Raw genomic sequence first — 13,159 nt, forward strand, 5'->3', positions numbered from 1 at the left:
AAGTGTAAGTAACATACAGTTATACAGGTTTGGAATGAGAGTGAGTAAATGATGGCAAATGTTATTTTGTTGGTGAACTATCCCTTAAAGGCATTGCACCTGTTGCTTTACTGAAAGTGAAAGACCTGAGAAAAGCACGCAGGTTTGGATATTACAGCATGTATCACGGCGTTTTACTAGGTTTGGTGGAAGAGACGGATGGTAGAGTAAGCTGTCAATGCACAATGATTGACGAGACACATTTTTGGCGCCATCTTTCCCCTTAGAAGAAACGCTGAGGTTAACCCTGCGTCAATGTGACGTCCATTTATCAGCTCGCTTTTAATTGCAAACAGTGGGTGTTCCTCAGGGCTGCTTTACTTGCTGATCAAGCTAATATTGTCATTTAATGACCTTTAACCCTCCACTTCCTCAATGGTTTTTGTGATGGGACCTCCACCAGCATAACTTCAATACTTTTGTAACACCATTAGAAAGGAATGCCGTCAGACCCCATCACTGTTTTTTTTTTTTTTACAGCTAATTCTAGTCCCTCTGTTCAACTATAAGTGTTTCTCAGTCGTGTTTGCTTTTAACATTTTTGTAATCACTCACTTTTAAGGCTCAGTGTTGAGTAAGTCATTACCAAACCTGAATGAATAAAAAAAAAACACTTCACTTAGTGTTGCCTGACATTGCTGAGTCATCAGAAGATTCAGGATCATCAGCATAAATAAAATTTATAATTTAATTATGTATAATTCATATAATAGTGATTTTATTACATAAGTAATTAACATAAGTACTATATCGAATTAAAAAATATATAAATACTTTTTTTAAATATATATTTCTATAATTAATTCAATATAAATATATTAGTAATATATAATGTAATATATAAATAAAAATGTCTGAATGTATATGTATGTTATTTATTATAATGTATGTATTATAATTAAATTAAATTATAAATATAATATATAATTAATATTCATACATATTCATATTATATATTAATAAAATACATTTGTATATATTTTTTATAAATATGTATATATATGTACATAAACATTTAGTAAAATATATATATAAATTATATTCTATATAACTATATATAAATGAAACGTTATATTTATATATTTCTTTTCTTTATTATTATGTTATCCCTGTACTAGTGCTTTTTTTTTTTCAATTGCTAACAAGAATTGTTCAATACTGACGCCACATTTTCAAAAATCTTCACACATTTAGTAAAACAGAAGTCTATGTGGACCAAACTTTGAATAATTTTCATTGCTTTTACCAAAAAAAAAGCATTCAATGACCACATTTTTCAAAATCCATGAACATTTTTGTCATTCATACTTCACCATTTGCAAAACATTATATATTTACAGCGCATTTTTAAAAATCTAAACACAATGCTTTCAAAACTGATAAAAGCCCATACAAAAACAATACAATTAATTAATAATTATTACAAAAACAAATAATTGCAATTGGATCTTATTTTTAGTCTCTATTACAGTAGTACATTTTTTTTAGTCATCTTTTGGTGAATCGGGATGGCTCCGGAATGATTTTTTTGGGGGAATATGGATCAAGGAAGACACATTGATGGGGAAAGAAGAGTGGCAGAGAGAGGGAAGACTAGAACCCTTACAGTATTGTCCATCCTTCCATCCTTCCATATATTCCATACATTTTCCGAAATGCTTGTCCTGTCGTGGGGAGGTTGGAGCTTTTTCCAGTGTCTCGGGACGGAGGCAGGAAAAGACCTTAAGACAGACGGCCGGTCCATCACACACACACACGCACACACATGCATATTCACACTCACACCTATGGGCAAACTTACTGGGGTAAACCCAGAGGAAACCAACGCCAACACGGAGAGTTAATGCAAACTCCACACAGAAATTCCTCCTTACACAGCTCCAATTCTGCACACACGTCATTATACTACACATATTGTTGATGTTTTGTTGTTTGATGCTTGTTAGCAATTGAAAAACACTGTAATCAGCTGTCATTCAGTATTTACTGAACTGATAGTGTTGTTTATCTTATCTCTTGTTGAGAGTGAACTGGTCTATTTGATCGTTTTATGCTTTGGTTTGTCTACTGAACTCCACGGGGGAGACTCTCAAAACTCAACATTCGTCGACAGGCTCTCTTTCTCTGTCCCTGTCTCTCTGGAGGTTGTTTTGCAGGGTTTTGCCAAGTCCAGCTGAGCATGTTTTCAAGTGACTGAAAAGAATGAATTATGCAGCAGTAAGCATGCTTACAGCTGGCCGTTTGGAGAGTCTTTGATCTGAGAGCGGAGTGTGCATGAATGCCCGCATTGTGAGTGTAAAGTGTGTGTGTGTGTGTGTGAGTGTGTGAGTGTGTGTGTGTGTGTGTGTGTGTGTGTGTGTGTGTGTGTGTGTGTGTGTACACGAATGTTTGTGTTTGGAAGAATAGGGAGGCCCAGGTCTGGGTTAGAAGAGATTACACTGCAAGCACATTGGGTAAAGGCTAGCTGGAGAAAATACCCCAACTAACGGTCAGATATTGTCCTTAAATGAACAGTTTGCCCAAAAAATGAAACTATTTACTCACCTTCATGTCATTCCAAACCCAAATGACATCTGTCTTCCGTGAAACACAAAAGGAGAAGTTTTGAAGAAGGTTCACGTGGCTCTTTTCCATACAGTGAAAAATCAAAAAAATGCTGGGTTGTTTTAACCAATGTTTGGGTCAAATATGGACTAACCCAACTGTTGGGTTTACTTTTTTAATCTAAAATTTTAAACCAACGGTTGGGTTTGATATTTTATTTTATTTTATTTTATCTTATTTTATTTTATTTTATTTTATTTTATATGGATTACTGTTGGTTGTAAGCCAGTGACTAGCAAATTTTTAATATAAAAATAAACAATATATTGATTCTTGTAATCTATTGAATGATTTATTCGACTGCCACAATATTGTAAATTCAAAGACCATATTTATTCATTTGATATATGCCATTAATTGCGATTAATTATATATGTGATAATTAAATATGCAAAATTAAAATCTTTAATTGTTTGAAAGACAGTTTGTGTTGAGTAATAGTCTAATTGTTCATGTATTCACCTATATCTATGAATCAAAGAGAAGTCACTGAAATAATTTCTTTAAAATATAAGTATTGACTACATATAATTTTGTTTTCCATAAACAAGCATTTCTTTGTTTTCTCTTACAGGTCGTAACGAATTAATTGCCAGATACATCAAACTCAGAACGGGAAAAACACGGACGAGAAAGCAGGTTAGTGGAGCTGCTTCAAATTCTAAGCATGACATGAAAAAAAATGATGTTGGTTACCGAGGCTGATCTACAGTTTACCTCCAGTATATTCACAACAGTGACAATGACAAGCCAGGCTTTGTTTATAGCTTCAACCAAACGTGGTCTCGCTGGCTTACTGCCTTCCTTAGTTACCGAAGCGTTCTTCAGCGAGCGGACACCTGTTGCTTTGTGCTCTCAGTTCACTACAAATCTTTACAATTTTACTGTAAAGTCAGTTTGACTTAAAAACTGAATTCTGAACTAATTAAATAGCTGCTCGCATGCTTCTTCCTGGTTCCTGAACAAATGATGTGCAAGGTTGTATTAGATGTTCTGTTTGTAATTAAAGTACATGTTTTTTATGGCTAATGGCAGGGAACCTTTCATCTCCATGGTTACAAAATGCTCCTTTTGTGTTTGTGTGTGTGTGTGTGACCAGGTCTCCAGTCATATCCAGGTTCTTGCCCGGCGGAAATCCAGAGAATTTCACTCCAAGCTAAAGGTACATGCCTACATCTTGTGTTTGACACAGTCTGTGTGTGTATATGTGTATTCTCTCAGGCCATATCCGTACTGAACAGTGTGTGTGTGTTTGTGTGTGTGTGTGTATGGGTGCCCTGCTGTTTGGCTGTCTGTAACCTAGATTTCCTGCTTGTGACTGCCCTGCTTAGTATGCAGTCGACTGGCTAACTTCTTTTCTTCTGCATGTTTGTCCGTTTCCTTCCTGTTTCGTGCAAAAGTGTTTGTTTTAGAAGAAACTGCATTTTGCCAGGCGTTGCATACACACTGAAAAATGTGTGATAATGTGTGATATACTTGGCTTGAGCAAAGTTGTTCAAGGACAAGCGCATGATTTGAAAAGCCGCATGAAACTCAAAGGCAGACATGCCCTCTTTAGATGTTAAGATATTATTTATGCATGTTACAATATATGAGTAACTATCCAATCTAATCCACAATTTCCAGATTGAATAGTCTATGCATAGTTTCACGTCACTGGCATTGTTTAGCCTTAAATATTTTTTTTTTAAATCATATTATTAAATGGTTAAAAATAATGATATATTATGCATATAGATAATGAGTTTTTCAATAATTGTTTTTTTTTCTCTATTCTTACCAAAACAACATTTGTTTGATCAAAAATACATTCATATTGTGAAATGCCTCAACCATTTAATTCAAATCGCATTTTAAATAGTAATTTAGTAAAAAAATTCTTTTTAAATCAACCATTAAAAAAAAATTTTAATAAGGATTACTGTGGGTTGTAGGCCAGTGATAGGCTAATGTTAAATTATTTGACAATAAATATTTATAATTAGTAAAATATTTTAAAAAAAAATGTATTAAATTATTCAAAAAATTATATATTATGTAAAATTATGTATAAAATTAATTTTTCAATAAAATATTAAAACATTTTTGTTTTAAAAAATTCAACATTCAAGTGTCTTATGCTCACCAAAGTTGCATTTGATCAAGACTCAGTAAAATCAGTAAAACTGTTTAATATTATTAAAATATAAAATAACTGTTTCCTATATTATAAAATATACTTTATTCCTGTGATATAAAGCGAAATTTTCAGCATCATTACTCCAGTCTTCAGTGTCACACGATCCTTCAGAAATCATTCTAATATCCTGATTCGATGCTCAAGAAACATTTATTATATTATCAATGTTGAAAACAGTTGTGCTGCTTAATATTTTTGTGGAAACAAAGAACAGCATTCCTTTGAAATAGAAATCTTTTGTAGCATTATACATGTTTTTATTGTTACTGTGTCTTTGCTTGAAGAATCATTACTGACCGCATATACACAGTTATATTAAAATAACTAATACGAATTTTTCTTTGTACCATTTACAACATAATGCATAGTGGCATGTTGGCTGATGTTGTGCTTGTCTGACCTGTAAAGGAGGAGGGGTGTCAAAGGATCACGCTTTTGAGCAGCTGTGGCATCTGGTGGTTAAACAGCAAATGACAGTTCAGACTCGGTCTGCCGTCAACATCATTTGCTTGTATGAATACACTTTGACAAGTTTAAGTGTTCTAACATTGTCTACTGCAGAATGATAAAGGTTATACAGCTCAAAGCCATTTTCATACATTGTAGACCTAAATATTGCTGACTTGACCACTGTTTTTAGTACTTCATACCGACAGTACTTAAAGTCGGCATGAAACGGAAGTTGTGCTAGTTTTTTCTGCCCTGCTTTGATGTATATCCGAGTGAAACAAAAAACAATGTAGGACGAGACTTGATTTTGTCCATCAGGAATTGATTGGATAGTTGCGGTTTGCTATTGGTAGATCTCATGTGATTGACGGGTTGTCCCGCCCTCGCGCCAGTAAACAGAGAAGAGATGTCACTGCAAGAGGGAGGGATTTCATGCTGACTTTAATATGAACAACACTAAACCTGCAGTTAATAAGGTAAAACTTCTGATTAGTCTTTTGCCTTCTTTATAAGCCTGATACAGTGGACAGTAACCAGAAGGGAGAAAAGGGGGGAATAGGATCGGTTATACAAAATTATACAAAAGGCTCTTCTTTGAGCGTATGCACTCCAGTACTTGACAGCATGCTTGACCAGAATGAAACCCATTGATCAGACACTAGTACTGACTGCCGCTTTCATGCACTGCAGCTGACAAAAACAGAGCTCGCATTCTCCAAATGAGTAACGCAAGCCACATAACAAGTCTATCAACAGACTTCACCAAATGGTGCAACAGCATGCATAAAGTCAAAACTTTACCACATAGTTAATTGATGGGAGCTCAGAAACTCTTAACAACTCTGATTACTAGTTACGAGAACATTTGAGGGCATATTGCTGGTCTTACTGTACATTTACAGTGAATCACATATCTGTGATTCAGAAAGCGGAATTTAATATAGTGTCCTTTGTTTTACAGCATTGAGTTCCTCGCATACAATTTACCTCTGCTATGCATTACTAGGCGCTTATATAAGGCTATGTTTTATATAAAAAGTTAATTAATTTTCAGATTCAAAGGTCAATCGCAAAACAAATTTCCCATTTAGCTTGTTTAAAGAATCATGCTTCTGTAGAGTAGTTTAAATGGGCCTTACCTACTATTTCACGCCGTCAGGTCTTAAGACAAATTCATTTGAAGAAATGATGAGACCTTCTGCCTGTAAGTCATAAATACAGGAGCTGAAGGTTCTCTGTGATGTGTGTCGTTGAAGGACCAGAGCGTGAAGAATGATGCGATCAGCAGGATGGCAGCCATGTCTTCAGCACAGATCGTCTCGGCCACGGCCATCCACAGCCGGCTGGGGCTCGCGGGACTCCCACGGGCCACCTTACCTGGGTCCACAGGGGTAAGAGATGCCCCAGCCCACTTTAAAGCCATTAGTGAACATTTAAAGGACAAGCAAAAGAATATATCAATGCGTTTCGTGTCACTCTAGCACTGCAGTACATTTGTGAATGAGTGTTACTTTTGCTCCCTTTCTAGATTTGGCAGGTGCCAACAGGACAGCCTGGTTCCTCACAAGAGTGAGTATATAGAACTTAAACTAATTTAGTTACACATGTCTAAATTTGTACCTAGTAAAATAATGTATTATAAACTAATAAACAACTTGTTGCAAACAACAGAATGACACCTTGTAATAATGAACTCTCTTGTTCCAGTATAAAGCCGTTCTCACAGCAGAATTACCCCATCCAGACGGCCACAGCTATTGCAGGTTTGTACATCCACCATTAACAGACATTTAGTTGGCATACCTACTTAGATTTTGTATATTTTCAACAACGATCAATCTGGTTCTTCTATTTGAGTTGATGAGCCACTCAAAGCTTTTGCTTTTGGCAAAACAGCTTTGTTACTGTGAATGTTTTTATTAATTTATTGTTTATTACATTAATCATTTTATTAATTTATAATATAAATGTGTTTCAGAATTGTATTTTCAATGTATAATATAATTTAGCGTATATAATATAGATAAAATATATATTTATACTATGATATGAGAATTACATTACTTGGTTGAAGAATTGTTTATTATTAAAACTTTATTAATATTATTAATGTATAATATAAGTTATTTTCTATGTAATATTTATATATAAAAATTATATTTACATTATTCTATATTTCGCTTTAATTGTAATACATGTAAATATATCAATTATATGTATACTATCATATTAAAACAATGTAATTAAATGATTTACTGTAAGAAGATTGATTAATTTAAAAAAATCTAGTATATTTATTATAGTTAAGTCACTCTTAAAGGGACAGTTCACCCAAAAATGAAAATTCTGTCATCATTTACTCACTCTCAAGTTGTTCCAAACCTTTATAAGTTTCTTTCTTCTGCTGAACACAGAAGAAGATACTTTGAGGAATATGGGTAACCAAACAGTTGATGGGCCACATAGTAGGACAAATAAAATACTATGGAAGTCAATGGGGCCCATCAACTGTTTAGTTACCGACATTCTTCAGAACATCTTCTTTTGTGTTCAGCAGCAGAAAAAACTCATCCAGGTTTTGAACAACTTGAAGGTGAGTAAATGATGACAGACTTTTCATTTTTTGGTGAACTATCCCTTTAACGGCTCTGGTCTTATTTCTTTAATCCATCACTGATGTGTGCTGTGTGTGTGTGTAGCGTACGAGTCCCCCACAGCTCTCACAGCTGCAGTGCCGGTGTGGCACGGGCGCTCGATCGGCACCTCTAAACTGCGGCTGGTGGAGTTCTCCTCCTTCCTGGAGCATCAGCGGGACCCAGATTCAGTGAGTCAGCACACATACCCAGAATTACTGCAGAAGAGCAGCCTTGACCTGCTTTACCAGCCTCAAAAATACTGCGGCTTTACTTCTTCAGCACTGAAGATCTACATCTTTAACATGTAGAGATCAAATCAACATCACACAACAAACACCATTAAATGATGACTTTTGCAGCTCTGCAATTTTTATCATCTGTTACGCATTGTGTAATGTAATAAATATAAAACATATATATTCAGCAGAATTATTATAAAAGGATGTTTATGGTTTATAGCTGAAAAAATATTTTTAAAAGACTATTTTATTCAGTATTTTTATTTCTTGGAAGTGTAACTAGTTGTTGAATACACATGCTCATAAGCATAATGCAACATTTCTAAAGTAAGAAATCTATAATTAAATAATATTATAGTAAATATTACAAAAATATGTAATATTTAGTATATTTATGTATTAAATGTTTTGCTTAAATACTCTTTTCACCAGATGAGTAATGTGAAATTTATTCATTTATTTTGATTAAAGATACTTTTAGCATGAATGCAATGATGGATTTTAGTAGTATTGCATTCATTTATTTGCATGTCCTTGGTGGTAATATATAATATAATATTATATAATTTACTTTAATATTTAATATAATGTAATGTTTACTATATTCATTTATTATAAATTTCTTACTTTAGAAATGTTGCATTATGCGTATGAGCGTGTGTATTCAACAACTAGTTACACATCCAAGAAATAAACTACTGAATAAAATATCATAATATAATTATAATATAATATGAGAATATAAATACAGTAGTACATTACTTAGTGGTAGAATTGTTTATCAAATTAAATCATAATATAAGAATGACATAACTTGGTGAAAGTATTGAGTTTGCATTCAGCCTTGGATCAGCAAGCTTGTGCGATGCTTTAAAGAAATCTGAATCCACGGACAGCTGCAAGCCTGGATATCATGATCTAGTAGTCCTCCAAAAGTGTCTTTAGATCAGCTGACCGATGCTGAATGTCCTATTTAAGCACTGATCTGACTGCAGTCAAAGACTATGAAGACAAAACAGTATGTGTAGATTAAAAGTGAGACCTGGGAAGAACTTCTTGTGACCTACAGGTTATCAAAATGTCTTGTGTCCGTGTTAAAGCAGACCTGAGTTATCTATCATGTTGGCAGCATCTGTATGAAATGCTTGTCCCTGTGGTGTGCGTGACAGCAGCTATTAATCATGCGTTATACGCAGAACCGGTCGTGTTCTCAATACAGTCGTCCAGCCACAAAAACATTCAGCAGAACCTGAAACAACTTCACAAATGCTTTCTTACTGACACAAACAACATTTGGGAATAGCATTTTAACTCATTGAAAACTATAAACTATAAAAAATCTTGTTGCTTCGACAACAAAGTATGTTAGTGTATATGTTGCATTGATCTAATTTCCAACTTTGTGCAGTACAACAAGCATCTGTTTGTGCACATCGGCCAGACGAGTTACTCGTACAACGATGCGCTTCTGGAGACAGTGGACATACGTCAAATCTACGACAAATTCCCTGAGAAGAAGGGTGGGCTGAAGGAGCTGTTTGGAAAAGGACCTCAGAACGCCTTCTTCCTGGTCAAGTTCTGGGTGAGTCAATTTAAGGAGTCGGTCCTAGCTGTTAGCGCAAATGCTGTGCTGCTCATACTAACAATACAAATTCTGTTCAAATCATTTTCCAAAACCATTTTCTTATTTTTTTCCCCACATCATTTTATCTGCTACTTCACTTCTCAATCCAATAAAAATGTCCAGCAACACATGTAATAATGAGACAATCCTTAAAATATATATATTTTTTCTATAATTTAAACAATGGTGTTATAGATGCTGTTCCATTACAGTGATTAATATATAGTGAATATATTGTGGTCAGAATTATTGGCACCCCTGGTAAATATGATCAAAGATGGCTGTAAAAATAAATCTGCCTTGTTTATCCTTTTGATCTTTCATTCAAAAAATTGGCAAAACTCCAACCTTTTACTGAAGTAAATTAATTAAAAGTGGGGGGGAAATCACATTATGAAATAAATGTTTTTCTCCAAAACACGTTGGTCATAATTACTGGCACCCTTTTATTAATTATTGCCTTTTTGCAACCTCTTTTTGGCAAGATAACAGCTTTGAGTTTTCTCCTATAATGCCTGATGAGTTTGGAGAACACCTGGCAAGAGATCAGAGACCATTCCTCCATACAGTCTCTCCAGATCCTGCAGATTCACAAGTTCATGTTGGTGCTTCTTCTCTTCAGTTCACTTCAGTTCATTTTCTATAAGGTTCAGTTTAGGGGACTGGGAACATGACATGGCAGAAGCTTCATTTTGTGCTCAGTGACAGATTTTTGTTTTGGACCGTTGCCCTGATGGAAGATCCAACCACGGCCCATTATAAGATTTCTAGCAGACGCAGTCAAGTTTTTGATTTTTTATCTGTTGGTATTCGCTGGAATACATGATACCATGTATCTGAACAAGATGTCCAGGACCTCCAGCAAAAAAATAGGCCCACAACATATAAGATCCAGCAGTATATTTAACCGTAGGCATGGGGTACTTTTCATCCCTGTTTGCACCAAACACATCTGGTGGGTTTGCTGCCAAAAAGCGTTTTTTTTAGTTTCATCTGACCATAGAATCCAGTCCCTTTTGAAGATCCAGTCGTGTCTGACAACTGAATATGCTGGAGTTTGTTTTTGGACGAGCGACGAGGGTTTTTCTTGAAACCCTCCCAAACAACATGTGGTGATGTAGGGGTTGTTTGATTTTTTTTTTAAGACTTTTTGACCCCCAAGATTCAAGTAATCTCTGCAATTCTCCATCTGTGATCCTTGGAGAGTCTTTGGCCACTCAAACTCTCCTCCTCACAGTGCAGTAAGACAATATAGACACACATCCTCTTCCTGGCAGAATCGTAACATCTTTAGTTGATTGGAATTTCTTAATTATTGCCCTGATGGTCAAAATGGGGATTTTCAAATCTTTAGCTATTTTCTTACAGCCACTTTTTATTTTGCAAAGGTCAACAATTTTTTGCTGCGCACCAGAACTATATTCTTTGGTTTTACTCATTGTGATGGATGATTAAGGGAATTTGGCCTTTGAGTGTCCTCATATTTCTACTCCTGTGAAACAAACATAGCTAGACAATTTCATGTTTAGTCACCTTGGTGTGATAATTTTTTTTAATATTTATGAAAATATACTTCAGAGATATTTGACTCATAAAAAAGTATATTAATATATAATTTATCTATAATTTATCTATAATTGTGGCCAAAGTGTTTTGGAGAAAAACATTTATTTCATAATGTGATTTCCCCCCCAATTTCAGTTCTTTTACTTCAATGAAAGGTTCGAGTTTTGTGAAATTTTTGAATGAAAGATCAAAAGGATAAACAATGCAGATTTATTTTCACAGCCATCTTTGATCATATTTCCATGGGGTGCCATTAATTCTGGCAATATATAATATATATATATATATATATATATATATATATATATATATATATATATATATATAGTGAATATATTTATAAATAAATGTGGGGAAAAAAGTAAATAATTGTTATAATCATAATTAGTTTCAGCATTTTTGTGCACATTTTATTTTCACTTTTAGCTGTAATGTAAATAATTTTCATATTAAAAGATATTGTCAATATAAAAACCTAACTAATGAATACCTTGTGTGTATATGGGCAATTTAATAATAATAATAATAATTTTTGTGTTATGGCTTTTTAAGATCTGGAATAAGGGTACTTATAATAAATTATAATTCAGTTAATTTCACTTTTTGCTCTTTTTTAATATAAACATTTTTTGTATTAAAAGATATCATTGTCAATATAAAAACCTAATTTGAATAATAATAAATACTTTGAGTGGGCAATTTTAAATTAATATGTTTTATATAACAAAAATGTAACAAATTCTAAAATTAACTTTTAAAGATAATAAATCATTTTTCATGATGGCTTTTTATGGTTAAAGAATAAATGAAATTCTGGCCCTGGGTAAGAGTAATTCTTATAATAATGTATTGAATAACTATTAAATACTTTGAGTATGGGCAGTTTTAGCTTAATAAGTTTTATATAACAAAAATGTAACTTTAGTTCTAAAATAAACATTAAACATGATTTTTTTTTGTGATGGCTTTTTTTTAGTTTAAGAATGAAAGTCTGGGTATGGGATAAAATGTAAAACAATAAAATCAGACATCAATAAAAAAGTTTTTTTTTTATTTGCTTTATTAAAAATAAACTCATGTGCCATAAAAGCACCCACAGTTAAAGAATCCACCATACATCAGCATTATATCAGCCGTTGAGAAAGCACCAGTGACCTGCAACAGTTTGAATTGAGGCAGCTGAATAGGTTCAGCACGTTGGCGTTTGATTAAAGTGCTGTGTTAAAGCCAGCAGTGGTGTGTTTAATCCCTGTGAAACACAGCGCGCTCTGTCCTTTAATACTGCTGATGCTGGGTTTGATAGGGAGCCTTTATTTGAACACCTGGTGCTCGGAGCGACAGGTGCAAGCGCATGACGGCCTCATCCTGGACAGACTGAAGTAAAGAACTAAAGGATAACACTTATTACACTCTTACATCGGATATAGTTTTCGGATGGTGGTTTGTGCTGGCCAAAACATGCCTGGTTTATCTTTTACTAATGGGTGTTTTTAGGACAGCAACTGAAATGAATTGAGTGTTCTTATTTATTTATCTCTACACAATTGTGGCATTATAAATCATGTTTTATAACCTAACCTTGAAATATCTGAGACTCTACAAAAGATTTTTTTCATTATGTTCTTTCAACAACATTTGATACACTCAATGTTTTTAAAACAGACTTATTAGACAAATTGTTGAAGTTTCATTACATGCAGCTGTAAATAAGACTCTGTGAATAGAGCCTTCTGTCAAGTTTATCAAGGCCACAGACACCTAGAATCACTGTTTAAAGTAACCAAAGAGTTTACTGTTGACATAAAGCAACTTTATTTTTTTA

At 33.9% G+C, this 13,159-nt stretch overlaps 1 protein-coding gene across 3 annotated transcripts in view; it reads left to right on the plus strand.

Moving 5' to 3' along the window:
• The window catches only part of tead1a (TEA domain family member 1a), a 40,258-nt gene that overhangs the window by 22,506 nt on the left and 4,593 nt on the right, over positions 1-13,159 (plus strand). For all 3 annotated transcript variants that reach the window (XM_077210613.1, XM_077210611.1, XM_077210612.1), the window contains 7 exons: positions 3,218-3,282; positions 3,743-3,805; positions 6,529-6,663; positions 6,801-6,841; positions 6,980-7,035; positions 7,972-8,096; positions 9,556-9,729. In XM_077210613.1, the coding sequence (XP_077066728.1) occupies positions 3,218-3,282; positions 3,743-3,805; positions 6,529-6,663; positions 6,801-6,841; positions 6,980-7,035; positions 7,972-8,096; positions 9,556-9,729 (659 nt within the window). The remainder of the gene's footprint in view (positions 1-3,217; positions 3,283-3,742; positions 3,806-6,528; positions 6,664-6,800; positions 6,842-6,979; positions 7,036-7,971; positions 8,097-9,555; positions 9,730-13,159) is intronic.

This window comes from Siphateles boraxobius, unplaced genomic scaffold (assembly GCF_051911475.1).
Source record: "Siphateles boraxobius isolate OS27281-9 unplaced genomic scaffold, OSU_SipBor_1 65, whole genome shotgun sequence".
Lineage (NCBI taxonomy): Eukaryota > Metazoa > Chordata > Actinopteri > Cypriniformes > Leuciscidae > Siphateles > Siphateles boraxobius.